We start from the raw sequence: 19239 nt of genomic DNA on the forward strand, positions 1-19239 counted from the left end.
CGATTGTTCTTGGGTATGACGCTACAAGCTTGGCACACCTATTTGTGGAGTTTCTCCCATTCTTCTCTGAAGAGCCTCTCAAGCTTTGTCAGGTTGGATGGGGAGTGTTGCTGCACAGCAATTTTCAGTTCTCTCCAGAATGTTCGATCAGGTTTAAGTCCAGGCTGTGGCTGGGCCACTCAAGGACATTCAGAGACTTGTCCCGAAGCCACTCCTGTGTTGTCTTGGCTCTGTGGTTAGGGTTGTTGTCCTGTTGGAAGGTGAACCTTCGCCCCAGTCTGAGGTCCTGAGAGCTCTGGAGAAGGTTTTCATCAAAGATCTCTCTGTACTTTTCTCCGGTCATCATTGCCGCGACCCTGACTAGTCTCCCAGTCCCTGCCGCTGAAAAACATCACCACAGCATGATTCTGCCACCACCATGCTTCACCTTAGGGATGGTGCCAGGTTTCCTCCAGACGTGATGCTTGGCATTCAAGAGTTCAATCTTGGTTTCATCAGACCAGAGAATCTTGTTTCAGAGTGTCAGAGTGACCATCGGGTTCTTGGAAACCTCCCCCGATTGCTCAGTTTGGCCGGGAGGCAAGCTCTAGGAAGAGTCTTGGTGCTTCCAAACTTATTCAATTTAAGACTGATAGAGTCCACTGTGTTCTTGGCGACCTTCAATGCTGCAGAAATGTTTTGGTACCCTTCCCCAGATCTGTGCCTCAACACAATCATGTCTCGGAGCTCTATGGACAATTCCTTCGACCTCATGGCTTGTTTTTTTCTCTGACATGCACTGTCAACTGTGAGACCTTATATAGACAGGTGTGCGCCTTTCCAGATCATGTCCAATCAATTGAATATACCACAGGTGGAATCCAATAAATTTGTAGAAACATTTCAAGGATGATCAATGGAAACAGGATGCACCTGAGCTCAATTTCGAGTCTCACAGCAAAGGGTCTGAATACAGTACAGTATTTCCCTTTCCACATTTTTATAAATTTGCAAAAATGTATAAAAACCTGTTTTCACTTTGTCATTATGGGGTATTGTGTGTAGATTGCTGAGGATAAAAAAAAAAAATCTATTTTAGAATAAGGCTGTAACGTAACAAAATGTGGAAAAAGTCAAGGGGTCTGACTACTTTCCGAATGCACTACCAGTCAAGAGTTTGGACACACCTACTCATTCAAGGGTTTTTCTTTATTTTTACTATTTTCTACATTGTAGAATAGTAGTGAAGACATCAACACTATGAAATAACACATATGGAATCATGTTGTAACCAAAACAGTGTTAAACAAATCAAAATATATTAAATTTTTTAGATTCTTCAAAGTAGCCACCCTTTGCCTTGATGACAGCTTTGCACACTCTTTGACTATGTACAGACTCCGTGAGCATAGCCTTGCTATTGAGAAAGGCCTGGCACTCAAGAGAACAGAGGCTACATGCACACTGCCCACATAATGAGGTGGAAACTGAGCTGCACTTCCTAACCTCCTACAAAATGTATGACCATATTAGAGACACATATTTCCCTCAGATTACACAGATCCACAAAGAATTTAAAAACAAACCCAATTTTGATAAACTCCCATATCTACTGGGTGAAATACCTGTTGCCACAAGAAAAGGGCAAACACCATTGTAAATACAATCCATATTTATGTTAATTTATTTTCCCTTTTGTACTTTAACTATTTGCACGTCGTTACAGCACTGTATATACAGTGGGCAAAAAAGTATTTAGTCAGCCACCAATTGTGCAAGTTCTCCCACTTAAAAAGATGAGAGAGGCCTGTAATTTTCATCATAGGTACACTTCAACTATGACAGACAAAATGAGGGGAAAAAATCAAGAAAATCACATTGTAGGATTTTTTATGAATTTATTTGCAAATTATGGTGGAAAATAAGTATTTGGTCACCTACAAACAAGCAAGATTTCTGGCTCTCACAGACCTGTAACTTCTTCTTTAAGAGGCTCCTCTGTCCTCCACTCGTTACCTGTATTAATGGCACCTGTTTGAACTTGTTATCAGTATAAAAGACACCTGTCCACAACCTCAAACAGTCACACTCCAAACTCCACTATGGCCATTTTTTCCCCTCATTTTGTCTGTCATAGTTGAAGTGTACCTATGATGAAAATTACAGGCCTCTCTCATCTTTTTAAGTGGGAGAACTTGCACAATTGGTGGCTGACTAAATACTTTTTTGCCCCACTGTATATACAGTGCTGTAACGATATAATATGTATATATATACTGTATATATATAATATGACATTTGAAATGTCTTTATTCTATTGGAACTTTTTTGAATGTAATGTTTACTTTTCATTTGCATTATTTATTTCACTTTTGTTTATTATCTATTTCACTTGCTTTGGCAATGTTAATATTTGTTTCCCATGCCAATACAGCCCTTGAATTGAATTGAATTGAATTGAAAGAAGGACAGAAATAAAAACAAAAAGAGAAAGTGAGGGAGAGAGGGAGGGAGAGACAGAGAGATCACAAATAGGTGGAGGCGCAGAATGAAAAGGGCAAGACATTTGTCACCCTCTTCTGCAGGAGCATGAGCATCATTAATCTCCTGACATTTCAATATTGTATTAACCTTTCTAGTGGAAATCCTGAGCCTCATTAGTCTTTTTTGAGGGGGAGAAAAATAATAATCGATATAACAAGCTCTGGACATTGTCTGAAATACACTGAAGTCTGTTAGTGCACATCCTTTAGTCATTGATGATAAGGCATTGTACTGCCCTAAGCAATTATTCACATGTTCCGCATTACCTTAGGTTACCATACAGACAGACATCACATGAAAGGATAAATGAGAGAGAGAATAGCATTGCTACTCTGAAGTAGGTCAGAATTATGAATTATGTCCCAACTATTGAAACAAGGATGTGAAGAAAAAGCAGTGAGGGAAACTATGAGAAATGGCAGCCATTTTACATATAGAGAAAACAGCTCCAAGGCCAAACAAAGCGTGCATATTCCGTGGTTAGCTGTGTTGATTTTCCTGTCAGTCAGCAACCTATCAGACAGAGATTTACTCATCGTTACAACACTGTACATAGACATAATATAACATCTGAAATGTCTCCATTCCTTTGAAACTTTTGTGAGTATAATGTTTACTGTTCATTTGTTATTGTTTATGTCACTTTTGTTTATTATCTATCTATCTTGCTTTGGCAATGTAAACATATGTTTCCCATGTCAATAAAGCCCTTAAATTGAATTGAATTAAATTAAACACCCCTGTCCGCACCCCACATCTGTCCGTGCCTGGAGAACACCCTGACATTCACATCCCCACCGCCTCTCCCAGGTCGTCTGACTGAGGAAACACTAACTGAGCCCTATTATGTAGCCACACTCAGCACTCAACATCAAGGCCTACCAGGCCTTTGTCTGTCATCATTGTGGTACCCTGATTGGTTGTGTCAAGGTCTCGCTAGGCACGTTTGACGATGTTGTTACAAAAACAGAGCATTTTCAGTGGCTTGATTGTATGTTTGCTTTGGACATTCCTAGCCCAGATGAGTTGTACGGGTTCAAGGGTTACTTCAATTCTGGCACTATGACGATAGCTACCTACCTCCTGTATGTACAATGATTGAAGTGAAATGATGTACTGACATTACATGTATTTTATGATTCAGGGAGGAACAGTCTCTACTTGCTGATTCATCCCTATTCTTAAACAAATACAGATGATATAGCGGTTGTCAATCCATGGGAGTTTACGTTGGTACATACAGATCTTTGGCAGCAGACTGTTGGTGCAGTTGATATCACTAATCACTTCATATGACGTCGGAATTGGAAAAGAGAGGCAGTTTATTACATAAAGAATGAATATCATAAGAATATTGATGGAGAGTGTATCCACGGCTCACTTAGCCTTTAAAAGTAGGACTAAGGGTGACGTCAGCCTACAGATGCAGGGAGACAGCAGTGGGATAGCAGGGAAAGAGCTGAGAGAGAGAGAGAGAAGATTCTCTGGGCTGAGGACGGGCCAGGGAAGCTATATAGCTCTGGGTTAATTGTGCGGACCCCGTGGGCACTAAATAAGGATGGTTAGAATGACTGGCTAAGTGACAAATGGATGTACAAATTACTGAGATTACTTCAGTTATTAAAAATATGGGATCTGGCCCTCTTCCAGAATCACACTCTCCATTACATGAAGGAAACTGACGGCTTTCCTTTACAATCACTCAAACTTCACTTTCAGAAGTTATGTTGAAATATTCTTCAGTGTGTAAATCCATAAAAACATTGATGAGGAGATGGGTGTGTGAAGGCAAACACATTTTCTATGAGCTCTGATTGATTAGATTGCGAAGCAGCCATTGAGACTGGGTCGTGCCCTCCAGCTGCATGTTGAATGGTTCTGTATGAATACTGCTAAAAGCTGTCTAAACAGTGAGCAAGGGGAGACTGGAATATGGAGGGTGGAGGGGAGACTGGAGGGTGGAGGGGAGACCGGAGGTTGGAGGGGAGACTGGAGGGTGGAGGGGAGACTGGAGGGCGGAGGAAAAACTGGAGGAAGAGTTGTCAGACAGTGTACAGCTGTTCAGCTAATTACCTAGCAGGTTGGGAACAAGGTTAATGAAGCAGTTTGGAAATCAAAAAGATAAATATGTCCTGATTTTACACAAAGGAAATTACTTTCCCATTAGTGGAAGTAGTTGGGGAGCGACTAGTCTCAAAAATCTCCTGGTTAAAAAACTTGGGGAAATGTGAAAACAAAAAGTTTAACTTTTAAAAGTTTAAAAGGTAGCTAAATATGAAAAAGTACCACAAGAGGAAGATCATTATTTATCATTTGATGGCGTGTGTGTGTGTATCTTTCAGTGTCCTAAGGAGAGTCAAAGTTACAGAAAGTTATCTATCTGGACTTCAACTATTGGATAGGATTACATGTATAAAAATAGATGGAACCGAATAGACACATAATTGTCTTGAATGGTTTTATTAATTATATTTCTATACCTTTTGAAAAACTGGGTCCTGAAGATCAGTACTGATCCCTCTCCACCGACAGACAGACAGACAGACAGACAGACAGACAGACAGACAGACAGACAGACAGACAGACAGACAGACAGACAGACAGACAGACAGACAGACAGACAGACAGACAGACAGACAGACAGACAGACAGACAGACAGACAGACAGACAGACAGACAGACAGACAGACAGACAGACAGACAGACAGACAGACAGACAGACAGACAGACAGACAGACAGTGTACTAACTCCGTGGTTAGCAAACATCTCCTGATTGATAACAAGTTAAATAGCTGTGGAATAGTTCAAATACATGAAACGTCTGGGAGCCCTAGAGGACAGGTTTGAAAACCCCTGTACAAATTCATAATGCCCAAGCAGGATGTACGACTGCTCTGTCTAGTCGTGCCTCACCTCTATAGCCTGCTGCATATTCATGTCCTTATGGAAGTTGTGGTATGCAGTGTAACCCGGCCAAGCCAGCCTGTACGTGTTTCTATCTGCCTAATGTCCGTAATCACCTGCATCTCATTGAGAGGTGCGGACACGCGCCTCCCTGCTTCCCTCTGCTCATTAGAATGATGGATGGTGGCATAGGGGATGCCCTCCCCCATTCTAAATTAGTTATCGTTTAGAAAGGTGCTTATTAGGGAACACCTGGGGGAATGGAGGGGGAGTGGCCGGCTTAGAGCACAGACTAACAGGGAGGAAGAGGAGGAAGAGGGGGAGAAATATACTGGAGTCTATAACACTTCTCAACAGATTACATTTCAAACCATACCTACCTGACTTTAAAATGTTCATTCATATTGTTGTAAGAAAATATAGTTAAAACACAATAATATTTGTTTTGAGATTAAGAAAATAATATTGACTAAGAATAATTACATTAAAACCACTGAGCAGTGCATTCAGAATAGGCAGTAGACTCGCACTGTGCTTTGGATTGATGTAGTGTTGCTTAGTTATTTACATGTTTATGATCACACTATTAATCATGCACATCTTACCATAGGATTATTACCTGTACATTTACCTGAATCAGTCTGTTGGAGATAGCTGTAGAATCCACTTCTCTCTGTGATTGGTTTCTGTTAGGAGTTATAGAGGCCTCCTGAGACTCCTCCAGCTGAGGTGGGCAGGACTGATCATTAGCTTATGAAAACACAACTTCCATTCCGATTCTGCCAAGCCCAGGAGGGAGTGTGTTAAGTTGACATGAGTCCCTATCAATTCAGTGAATGGTATTTAAATAACCGCAGACAGAGAAAGTGGTCGTCACAGGAGTCCCAACGGTGAGGTTATAGCCACCATGCGATCAGGGAGAAGCTAGGTTTAGGTGTTATAAACTGGAACAAATCCATTTCCCTCTCCAATTAGGCTAAACCACTATCCAGAGTCACACTGTGGAGACACTGGCATCTTTCATCTTTATGGACACTTTGTTTGGCTAAGTCAGCAGCTAAACCCAACGTGGTCTCAGAGCATTTCGTATTATTCTGTAAGTAAATCTGAGACACTCCATTTAGTATGATATGTTAAGTTTTGTATGGTATGTATTCGTTTGTGGAAGTCCATCACCTATTTTATAGTCCAGCATCACTACTCTGGACGGTTCTGACGGTTCTGATAACTACAAATACCTAGGTGTCTGGTTAGACTGTAAACTCTCCTTCCGGACTCTAAACATCTCCAATCCAAAGTTAAATCTAGAATTGGCTTCCTATTTCGCAACAAGGCATCCTTCACTCATGCTGCCAAACATACCATCGTAAAACTGACCATCTAACCGATCCTCGACTTCGGCGATGTCATTTACAAAATAGCCTCCAACACCCTACTCAACAAATTGGATGCAGTCTATCACAGTGCCATCCGTTTTGTCACCAAAGCCCCATATACTACCCACCACTGCGACCTGTACGCTCTCGTTGGCTGGCCCTCGCTTCATACTCATCGCCATACCCACTGGCTCCAGGTCATCTACAAGACCCTGCTAGGTGAAGTCCCGCCTTATCTCTGCTCGCTGGTCACCATAGCAGCACCCACACGTAGCACGCATTCCAGCAGGTATATCTCACAGATCACCCCCAAAGCCAATTCCCCCTTTGGCCGCCTCTCCTTCCAGTTCTCTGCTGCCAATGACTGGAACGAACTACAAAAATCTCTGAAACTGCAAACACTTATCTACCTCACTAGCTTTAAACACCAGCTGTCAGAGCAGCTCACAGATCACTGCACCAGCCCATCTATAAATAGCCCAAACAACTACCTCTTCCCCTACTGTATTTATTTATTTTGCTCATTTGCACTCCAGTATTTCTTCTTTGCACACTCATCTACTGTCAATTCTACCATTCCAGAGTTTAAAATGCTATATTGTATTTACTTCGCCACCATGGCCTATTTATTGCCTTTACCTCCCTTATCTCACCTCATTTGCTCACATTGTATATATACTTATTTTTGTACTGTATTATTGACTGTATGTTTGTTTTACTCCATTTACTCCTGTGTTGTTACATGTAAACATCTCCAATCCAAAGTTAAATCTAGAATTGGCTTCCTATTTCGCAACAAGGCATCCTTCACTCATGCTGCAACAAGGCTTTGCTTTATATTGGCCAGGTCGCGGTTGTAAATGAGAACTTGTTCTCAACTTGCCTACCTGGTTAAATAAAGGTGAAATATATATACATTTTTTTAAATTGTATGATATGTTACAAAATACAATTCGCATTATAGGTTCCGAATTTGCAAGGCATACAATATGTTACGAATTTGCAAAATATACAATATGTTATGAGTTTGATAAACGTACACTATATTACGATTTTTTTCAAGTTGCTAATTAGCTAAAGTTGTCCTTGATGACATTTGAACTCGCAACCTTTGGGTTGCTAGAAGTTTCTGTTGAGTTTTTACTCTGTTACGTCTTCTCTATGAGACCAGGCTGCTAAAGCATGTGATGGGGAGATGAGATCAGTGAGACTCAATGGGAAGGCTAGTACTGCAGGTAGGTACTTATTATGCAACCTAGTAAAAGCACCTTGCATCCATATGCCTAATTGAAAACACTGTAAGCTTGTCAATATTGGCCATCTTCTCCTCGTTATTAGTTTCAGATATGATCTATGGCTCACTATATATTTATTTACTATATGTCATGAGGAAAGTGACATCACGAATAATGGAATGGACTCATGGAATTGGCATATATTTGTATTATTATGTTGTAAGATAATTACATTTTTTAGCTCTATGTTTTTAATAGTTTCACTTTCACAGTAGCATATTGTCTGGGTGGTGTTCTGATCCAACAGTATAGTGTAGGTCAGGGTGGTGTTCTGATCCTACAGTACATTGTAGGTCTGAGTGGTGTTCTGATCCTACAGTATATTGTGGGTCTGGGTGGTGTTCTGATCCTACAGTATATTGTGGGTCTGGGTGGTGTTCTGATCCTACAGTATAGTGTAGGTCAGGGTGGTGTTCTGATCCTACAGTATATTGTGGGTCTGGGTGGTGTTCTGATCCTACAGTATAGTGTAGGTCAGGGTGGTGTTCTGATCCTACAGTATATTGTGGGTCTGGGTGGTGTTCTGATCCTACAGTATAGTGTAGGTCAGGGTGGTGTTCTGATCCTACAGTATATTGTGGGTCTGGGTGGTGTTCTGATCCTACAGTATATTGTGGGTCTGGGTGGTGTTTTGATCCTACAGTATATTGTAGGTCTGGGTGGTGTTCTGATCCTACAGTATATTGTGGGTCTGGGTGGTGTTCTGATCCTATAGTATAGTGTAGGTCAGGGTGGTGTTCTGATCCTACAGTATATTGTGGGTCTGGGTGGTGTTCTGATCCTACAGTATATTGTAGGTCTGGGTGGTGTTTTCATCCTACAGTATAGTGTTGGTTTGGGTGGTATTCTGATCCTAATGTATACTGTAACTGGCTCGTGTTCTGATCCTGCAGCATATTTGTGACCCGTTTCAGGAAACTAGGTGTATGTCATGTGTCACTACACAGGACAGCGGTTTAGCCACAGAAAAAGCAAGCAACCTTCTGGCTAACCAGGATTGGCTAAGATAGTAAGTGGGCTGGACATGCCAAGAGATGAGTTTGAATTGGTCTGCCATATAGCACGTTTCTATCAATTGGAGCTGGTCAAAATGTCTAGGTAATCCTGTCAAATGTAACTTTTTTTAATGTATTGCGAAGTAAAACTGCATAAACTTAATGTCAAGTTAAAGTGTACTGTTAGCTAGCTAACGTTAGCTGGCTGGCTCGCTAGGTAACGTTATGTCTATGCTCTCCACTTTCTGGAGGACCGAGTTTTGAAAATCAGTGGCATTCGAGCATGATAGCTAAGGAGATAGAAAAAACACCTGTTTCCGGAATTAATTTTCAAACTAAGGGCAACCGTGGCATCCGACAGGAGACGCGTCCAACCATGATGTATGATAGGCTAGCTAGCAAAATGTTGAGATATTACACATTTCTAATTTTGACATGAAGTCTGCCAAAGTGCAGAATAACTGATGAATTAACGAACGCTCAACACCCATTGAATTTGGCCAGTGTCAGTAAACGTCGGCAAAAAAGCGTAATTAAATTGTTTCCAGCAGCACAATTCCAGTCACCAACGCTCTGGATAACATGAAAACAGCCTGACCACCTCTGCTAGGGGGAGTAATGTTCAGGCAGCTGTTCTCTCTCACTTAGAAGTCTGGAAGTAGCTAGCAAGTAACTTGGGTGCTTGACTGCTGTTGTTAGCACAGATAGCTCTGATCAACCCTTAAAGAGATGGGTGGGGATTAAGCTTAAAAAGGGTGTGAACGATGCTGAATGGGTGTAGACAAAGAAGGGCTCTCCAGTTGTAGTACCAAAACTTTCAAACGCCATTTTCTCAAAAGTGAGTCTACAAGTTTATCAACTTCAAAGCAAAATTACTTTCCCATTGTTGACTCAACTGTAGTCTATGATATACCATTTTGGAGCTCTGAGTCTCTACTTTTATCCAATGTAAAAAACACCATTTCAAATGTTGCTACATAAGACGGTTGGTCACATTTTAGCATATTGTCTGGGTGGTGTTCTGACCCTACAGTATATTGTAGCATATTGTCTGGGTGGTGTTCTGACCCTACAGTATATTGTAGCATATTGTCTGGGTGGTGTTCTGATCCTACAGTATATTGTAGCATATTGTCTGGGTGGTGTTCTGACCCTACAGTATATTGTAGCATATTGTCTGGGTGGTGTTCTGACTCTACAGTATATTGTAGCATATTTTCTGGGTGGTGTTCTGACCCTACAGTATATTGTAGCATATTGTCTGGGTGGTGTTCTGACCCTACAGTATATTGTGGCATATTGTCTGGGTGGTGTTCTGACTCTACAGTATATTGTAGCATATTGTCTGGGTGGTGTTCTGACCCTACAGTATATTGTAGCATATTGTCTGGGTGGTGTTCTGACCCTACAGTATATTGTAGCATATTGTCTGGGTGGTGTTCTGACCCTACAGTATATTGTAGCATATTGTCTGGGTGGTGTTCTGACCCTACAGTATATTGTAGCATATTGTCTGGGTGGTATTCTGACCCTACAGTATATTGTGGCATATTGTCTGGGTGGTGTTCTGACCCTACAGTATATTGTAGCATATTGTCTGGGTGGTGTTCTGACCCTACAGTATATTGTAGCATATTGTCTGGGTGGTATTCTGACCCTACAGTATATTGTGGCATATTGTCTGGGTGGTGTTCTGATCCTACAGTATATTGTGGCCTTTGAGGCAAGCATGACTCTAATGGATTTCAATTTACTTTTATAGTGGCATTGAGCTTTATAGTGGTATTGCGCTTTATAGTGGCATTGAGCTTTATAGTGGTATTGAGCTTTATAGTGGCATTGAGCTTTATAGTGGCATTGAGCTTTATAGTGGTATTGCGCTTTATAGTGGCATTGAGCTTTATAGTGGTATTGCGCTTTATAGTGGCATTGAGCTTTATAGTGGTATTGAGCTTTATAGTGGTATTGAGCTTTATAGTGGCATTGAGCTTTATAGTGGCATTGAGCTTTATAGTGGCATTGAGCTTTATAGTGGTATTGCTTTTTCATTATACCTATGATAAAAATGTCAATAAAAGTAGTGTCATCTGTCAGAATATTATTTTCCTATCACTTTGATGAATAGTATTGTATGTCTCTTGTTTATGATGCTTTACCTGGTCTATACTGTACACGTTTAGCAATACTCCTGTGTACTGGAACATTCCAAAGACATGGAATGTTCTGTTAAGTGCGTGTCTTTAGTTTTAGTCAGAAATCTGAATTCATTGGTAATACAGTAGGTTGGACAATATGCTCAACTATTGGTTTCATGGTATTAACTGAATTAATCCTACAATTATGAATCAAAATAATATGTTTGCGTCTGCTGCCTCCTTTTGAGTTATAACAGCTGCATCCGAAAGATAAACACATAACAATCAAATGAATTAACAACTTACTGCAACAGTAAGAGACTCATTGTTATTGGTATTAAAGGATATTTTTGATAAATAATGTGGGAAAAAATGACATTTTGGGATTAGTGAATCCTCAGTATGTAAATTTAGGGCTAACAATAGAGTAATAGCCTTTTTAATGAGATACAACCAATACGCAGAACAACAACACTCATGTCCCATAGAGAGCACAGCCTGCTCACTACCCTTCAACTAAACTGCATCCAAACAGCTGAATGAACAGCACAAAAGTTGCCTTCAAATGATGCCACTCAATGTGGTCCGGCCTGTAGTGCAGCTAAGAACCTGTGTTATTAACAGTAGCAGTGTGACCCAGGCGTCACATCCACTTCAGAGCTCAGGCCTTTCTGTTTCTATTTCACCTTCACGTGTAGCGAGGAGAGCTTCAGTGAGAGAGAGGCCCCAGAGGACATCTCAGGGTACATCCCAGTCACCCCGTGTCCTTCTGATATCAGAAAAAAAGGAGGGAGCGCTAGCAGTTTGAACATTTTTTATTCATCTTTTTTTTAAATATTATTTAGCTTTTTTTGCTTTACGAAACAAATGTTTGCAGATGTCCTATGAATAAACAACAGAACCCTCTCTCCTCAGAGAAGGGATCCACCGACCAATCCCTTCTCTGGAAAATAGATTCTTCTTGTCCAATGGCGGCCTCTCCCGATTCACAAGGTGTCGCCCATTTTCTGTATGTTACATTCTTTTAAGTGCATTAATAGACAATGTAACCGTTTGGAATAATGTGCAATGACTGGAACTACGGTCAATTCAAAAAGACATTTCCATTGCTGCTATGACCCACAATAACTGTGTCTGTGTTGGGGGTCATCACATGAGCTAGCGGCAGAATCTGAAATCAGCCAATCATGACACAGGGAGTCTTTCAAACCACAGCCATCGTAAACAGCTTATCACCTTTACCAACATCATCATCAGGGTTAACAAGACTCTTTAGTCATACCTGTTTTCCTCCAGTAAGACAAACAGGTTCATAGATAAAATGGTTTGAAATAAAGTTTAGTGATTGTGCTTTTAAAACCAAAGTAAAACAAATAACAAACATTGACAACGACCCAAAAATATAACAGTGCATTACAAAAAGAAAAATAACAATCCTAAAGTGGCACTTTCTTGGGGCGGCTAAATAATATATCGATTTACAACATGGATGGAAAATGATAAAATAATTATATTTACTTGCATAATGAAATTATTATTCGCAAAATAAAACAAGAAAGACAAATTTGAAGTACCACAATGGACGCTATACAAAAGGACATTATGTGTACAGGTATATTTACAAGACAGTCCACCCCTCTGCTTGTAGCTAATTTCATTACAGTAACACCTTGCTGTAAGGGCAGGGCTTCCCACAGACCGTGCCGAGGTAAGCCAAGTCCATCCTGTCAATACCCAGAGTCCACTATTACTCCCTACTGCCTTGGAATAAAACATACACTACATGGTCACAAGTATGTGGACACCTGTTCGTTGAACAGCTAATTCCAAAATCATGGGCATTAATATGGAGTTTGATGCTATAACAGCCTCCACTCTTCTGGGAAGGCTTTCCGCTACATGTTGGAACATTGCTGCAGGGACTTGCTTCCATTCAGCCACAAGAGCATTAGTGAGGTCGGGCACTGATGTTCTGCGATTAGACCTGGCTCGCAGTCGGCATTCCAATTCATCCCAAAGGTGTTTGATGGGGTTGAGGTCAGGGCTCTGTGCAGGCCTGTCAAGTTCTTCTACACCGATCTCGACAAACCATTTCTGTATGGACCTCGTTTTGTTCATGGGGGCATTGTCATGCTGAAACAGTAAAGGGCCTTCCCTAAACTGTTGCCACAAAGATGGAAGCACAGAACCGTCTAGATTGTAACTGTATGCTGTAGCAATAATGTTTCCCTTGACTGGAACTAAAGGTCCTGAACAATGGAAAAACAGCCCCAGACTATTATTCCTCCTCCACCAAACTTTACAGTTGGCACTATGCATTCAGGCAGGTAGCATTCTCCTGGCATCTGCCAAACGCAGACGGTGAAGCTTGATTCATCACTCCAAAGAAAGTGTTTCCACTGCTCCAGAGTCCAATGGCGGCAAGCTTTAAACCACTCCAGCCAATGCTTGTCATTGCGCATGGTGATCTTAGGCCTGTGTGCGTCTGCTCGGCCATGGAAACCCATTTCATGAAGCTCCCGACGAACAGTTCTTGTTCTGACGTTGCTTCCAGAGGCAGTTTGGAACTCGGTAGTGAGTGTTGCAACCGAGTACAGATGATTTTTTACCCTCTACACGCTTCAGCGGTCCCGTTCTGTGAGCTTTTGTTGCCTACCACTTCACGGCTGAGCCGTTGTTGCTCCTTAGACGTTTCCACTTCAAAATAACAGCACTTACAGTTGAACGGGGCAGCTCTAGCAGGGCAGAAATTTGACAAAGTGACTTGTTGGAAAGGTGGCATCCTATGACGGAGCCACGTTAAAAGTCACTGAGCTCTTTGGTGAGATTGAATGGCTGTGTGCTTGATTTTATACACCTGTCAGCAACAGATGTGGCTGAAATAGCGGAAACCACTAAGTTGAAGGGGTGTCCACATACTGCTGTATCTACAGTACCAGTCAAACGTTTGGACACACCTACTCATTCAAGGCTTTTTCTTTATGTTTACTATTTTCGACATTGTAGAATAATAGTGAAGACATCAAAACTATTAAATAACACATATGGAATCATGTAGTAACCAACCGTTTGCCTCGATGACAGCTTTGCACACTCTTGGCATTCTCTGAACCAGCTTCACCTGGAATGCTTTTCCAACAGTCTTGAAGGAGTTCCAACATATGCTGAGCACTTGTTGGCTGCTTTTCCTTCACTGTGCGGTCCAACTCATCCCAAACCATCTCAATTGGGTTGAGGTCGGGTGATTGTGGAGGCCAGGTCATCTGATGCAGCACTCCATCACTCTCCTTCTTGGTCAAATAGCCCTTACACAGCCTGGACGTGTGTTGGGTAATTGTCTTGTTGAAAAACAAATGATAGTCCCACTAACCGCAAACCAGATGGGACGGTGTATCACTGCAGAATGCTTTGGTAGCCATGCTGGTTAAGTCTGCCTTGAATTCTAAATATATCACAGACAGTGTCACCAGCAAGCACCCCCACACCATCACATCTTCTCCTGCATGCTTCACAGTGGGAACCACGCATGAAGAGATCATCCGTTCATCTCCTCTGCGTCTCACAAAGACACTGCGGTAGTGACCAAAAATCTCAAATTTGGACTCGTCTATTGCTGGTGTTTCTTAGCCCAAGCAAGTCTCTTATTCTTATTGGAGTCCTTTGGTAGTAATTCAACCATGAAGGCCTGATTCACGCAGTCTCCTCTGAACAGTTGATGTTGACATGTGTCTGTTACTTGAACTCACTGAAGCATTTACTTGAGCTGCAATCTGAGGTGCAGTTAACTCTAATGAACTTATCCTCTGCATCAGAGGTAACTCTTCGTCTTTCTTTCCTGTGGTCCTCCTGAGAGCCAGTTCCATCATACCGCATAATGCTTTTTGCAACTGCACTTTTCCGGATTGACTGACTTTCATGTCTTAAGGTAATGATGGACTGTCATTTCTCTTTGCTAATTTGAGCTGTTCTTGCCATAATATGAACTTGGTATTTTACCAAATAGGGCTATCTTCTGTATACCACCCCCTAGCTTGTCACAACACAACTGATTGGGCTCAAATGCATTAAGGAAAGAAATTCCACAAATTGACTTTTAACGAGACACAGCTGTTAATTGAAATGCATTCCAGGTGACTACCTCATGAAGCTGGTTGAGAGAATGCGAAGAGTGTGCAAAGCTGTCATCAAGGCAAAGGGTGGCAACTTTGAAGAATCTAAAATCTAAAATAAATGTTGATTTTTTGAACACTTTTTTGGTTACTACATGATTCCATATGTGTTATTTCATAGTTTTAATGTGTTCACTATTATTCTACAATGTAGAAAATAGTCAAAAGAAAGAAAATCTCTGAAATGAGAAGGTGTGTCCAAACTTCTGACTGGTACTGTATATAGTGTATCTGCTAATGAGTATTTTGCTTTGAATTAAAGTACCATTCTTTTATTCTCTGGCATATTTTTTCTTCTGTAAAATGGACATAGAAAATGATAAATTAGAAAAACAATTGGTCTGTTTTCCAGGTGTATAGAAACACAATTGATGTACAGTATTTGTCAGCAAACATGATGGTGAGATACTGAGATATTTAAAATGGACAGAGGAACGATCACGGCATTCCTCTTCTCGGAAACTTCATTCTGGACAGAACTTCCTGTTCATCCCTTCTAGTACTTCAGGTCTCCACCATCTGGGGAAAAGGACAACACATAAAAATATATACACAACAAGCATAAAAATATATACACAGCATTTAATCTAATTGACCAATACTAAATCTGCAGTAACACTATGAGTTAGCCAGTCGGCAAGCACTGTACCTCTAAGTCATCGTCTCCTGGCTGGAAGGCCCCCATGTCGTTGGGGTTCCTGCGGGCCACCGGCCCCCCCTCTCCTCTCCGCCGGCCCCCTGAGCCCCGGGAGGACATGGAGCTGGAGGAGCTGGGGTCCCTGTCTCTGGGACTGTGGACCGTGGGGAAGGAGGGGCGGCTGTAGGGCAGGATTTCCTCTGGTCCTGGGACAAAAGAGGAGAGAGGACACACTGAGAACTCATGTCCTTCAACACAATACATACAGCTATTCACAATCTAAAGTTGCACTGTCAGAGCGGCATATCTACAGAGCAGAAAGAACAATATACTGCTAGGTTAAATATCATTAGTTCCTTGTCCTAAGGTCTTCTCTGTACCTGGGTGTTGGCGTGCCTTGGTGCTGCCCCCCTCCTGTTTGTTCCCTTTCCCTGCGCGGGGGATCTTCTGTCTGTCCTGGGTCTCCCGGCGCTCTGAGGAGCTGGTACGGGGGTCCGATTCCTCCCGTGGCCGGTACCCTCCTCCTGAGCCCCCTCTCCTGTCCCTGCCCTCGCCTGCCTTGGGAGACATCATCCCCCGGGCCTCCAGGGCTGTCTTGGAGGGGTGTGTGGGGGACTTGAGCCCCGCTGGGGGGGGGATGGGAGGAGGAGGCAGATCTGGAAGATAAACAAAGGAAGAGGAGGACATTTGTTACTCAGTTGAAAACTTGTGTTAGGGTGTGAGATGGAAGATAATGAGTCAATGTGCTCTGGATTAGAGCCAGAGCCTAGCCATTAGAGCCTAGCCATTAGAGCCTAGCCATTAGAGCCTAGCCATTAGAGCCATTAGAGCCTAGCCATTAGAGCCTAGCCATTATAGACTACCCATTAGAGCCTAGCCATTAGAGCCATTAGAGCCTAGCCATTAGAGCCTACCCATTAGACCCTAGCCATTAGAGCCTAGCCATTATAGACTACCCATTAGAGCCTAGCCATTAGAGCCTAGCCATTAGAGCCTACCCATTAGAGCCTACCCATTAGACCCTAGCCATTAGAGCCTAGCCATTAGCTCCTACCCATTAGACCCTACCCATTAGAACCTAGCCATTAGAGCCTAGCCATTAGCGCCTACCCATTAGACCCTACCCATTAGAACCTAGCCATTAGAGCCTAGCCATTAGCGCCTACCCATTAGAGCCTACTGTGTATACACATACTGACCAAGCGGAAGCACTCTGGACTGTACTGTGTACACACAGCCTGGGACGACAGATGGGAGACAGTGGGGAGATAAGGGGTAATGGCAGGCAGAGAGGGAGAAATGGAATATGGAGGGGAGGGAGGGAGGAGTGAAGGGAAAGAGGCGAGAGATGGGAGGGGAGGAAGTGAGAGAGGGGATGAGGTGAGAGAGGGGATGAGGTGAGAGAGGGGACAAAGTGAGAGAGGGGACGAAGTGAGAGAGGGGAGACGGGAAAGAGAGAAGAGAAAAAGGAAAAAAGGAGAGAGATGGAGAGAGAGAGAGTGATTGAGGAGAGAGAGATGGAAGAAAGAGAGATGGAGGAAAGAGAGAGATGATGGAGGAGAAAGAGAGATGGAGGAGAGAGAGATGGAGGAGAGAGAGATGGAAGAGAGAGAGAGGGAGGAGAGAGAGATGGAGGAGAGAGATGGAGGAGAAAGAGAGATGGAGGAGAGAGAGATGGAGGAGTGAGCGAGATGGAGGAGTGAGAGAGATGGAGGAGAGATAGAGATGGAGGAGAGGGAGAGAGATAGAGGACAGAGAGATGGAGGAGATGGAGAGATGGAGGACAGAGAGGTGGAGGAGAGGGAGAGAGAGAGTTGTAGGAGAGAGAGATGGAGGACAGTGAGAGATGGAGGAGAGGGAGAGATGGAGGAGAGAGAGATGGAGGAGATAGAGATGGTGAGAGAGAGATGGAGGAGAGAGATGGAGGAGCAAGAGATGGAGGAGAGAGAGAGACGGAGGAGAGAGAGAGACGGAGGAGAGAGAGAGACATGGAGGAGAGAGATTGAGGAGAGAGAGAGATGGGGGAGATAGAGAGATGGAGGAGAGAGAGAGATGGAGGAGAGACAGAGAGATGGAGGAGAGAGAGAGAGATGGAGGAGAGAGAGTTGGAGGAGAGAGCAATTTGGAGGAGAGAAAGAGATGGAGGAGAGAAAGAGATGGAGGAGAGAGAGAGATTGAGGTAGAGAGAGAGACGGAGGAGAGAGATGGAGAGAGAGAGACATGGAGGAGAGAGAGAGATGGAGGGAGAGAGAGAAATGGAGGGAGAGAGAGTGATGGAGGAGAGAGAGAGATGGAGGGAGAGAGAGTGATGGAGGAGAGAGAGATGGAGAGAGATGGAGGAGAGGGTTAGCAGAGGGGAGCGTGACGGTCAGCAGCTGGCTCTCTGTCCCGCTCCATTTCCCCTGTCGATGAATCAATGCTGTCTGTCCTTGAGTCATTATTCATATGAGCCTGACTGGTGGGCTGCCTAAGCGCTCACACCTCTACAGACACACACACACAAACAAAACACGCTGCCTGAGAAAAGCCTTGTCTGCTCCGCTTGCGATCGATATCTTTTCATCTTTTAATCAGAGGCCCAGTTGAGGGATGGCTGAGCTCTGTGGGCCGGCACGGTCCATAATCCACACAGGATTACAAAATTAATAAACATAGCAACCAGTCATTGCCACCGCTCCCACCCAGCATCCCAACACCGCTCCCACCCAGCATCCCAACGCCGCTCACACCCAGCATCCCAACGCCGCTCCCACCCAGCATCCCAACGCCGCTCCCACCCAGCATCCCAACGCCGCTCCCACCCAGCATCCCAACGCCGCTCCCACCCAGCATCCCAACGACGCTCCCACCCAGCATCCCAACACCGCTCACACCCAGCATCCCAACACCGCTCACACCCAGCATCCCAACGCCGCTCACACCCAGCATCCCAACGCCGCTCACACCCAGCATCCCAACGCCGCTCACACCCAGCATCCCAACACCGCTCACACCCAGCATCCCAACACCGCTCACACCCAGCATCCCAACACCGCTCACACCCAGCATCCCAACGCCGCTCCCACCCAGCATCCCAACGCCGCTCACACCCAGCATCCCAAAATCCGCTCCCAACCAGCATCCCAACACCGCTCACACCCAGCATCCCAACACCGCTCACACCCAGCATCCCAACACCGCTCACACCCAGCATCCCAACACCGC

At 43.4% G+C, this 19239-nt stretch overlaps 1 protein-coding gene across 3 annotated transcripts in view; it reads right to left on the reverse strand.

The window, feature by feature from the left end:
- Positions 1–12029: 12029 nt before the first annotated feature.
- LOC139548284 (roundabout homolog 1-like) overlaps positions 12030–19239 on the reverse strand; it is a 407179-nt gene continuing 399969 nt past the window's right edge. For all 3 annotated transcript variants that reach the window (XM_071357866.1, XM_071357867.1, XM_071357868.1), the window contains 3 exons: positions 16416–16691; positions 16048–16241; positions 12030–15917 (listed from right to left, as the gene is read on the reverse strand). In XM_071357866.1, coding sequence (XP_071213967.1) covers positions 15903–15917; positions 16048–16241; positions 16416–16691 — 485 coding nt within the window. In that variant the 3' untranslated portion in view covers positions 12030–15902. The remainder of the gene's footprint in view (positions 15918–16047; positions 16242–16415; positions 16692–19239) is intronic.

Source organism: Salvelinus alpinus, chromosome 21 (assembly GCF_045679555.1).
Source record: "Salvelinus alpinus chromosome 21, SLU_Salpinus.1, whole genome shotgun sequence".
Lineage (NCBI taxonomy): Eukaryota > Metazoa > Chordata > Actinopteri > Salmoniformes > Salmonidae > Salvelinus > Salvelinus alpinus.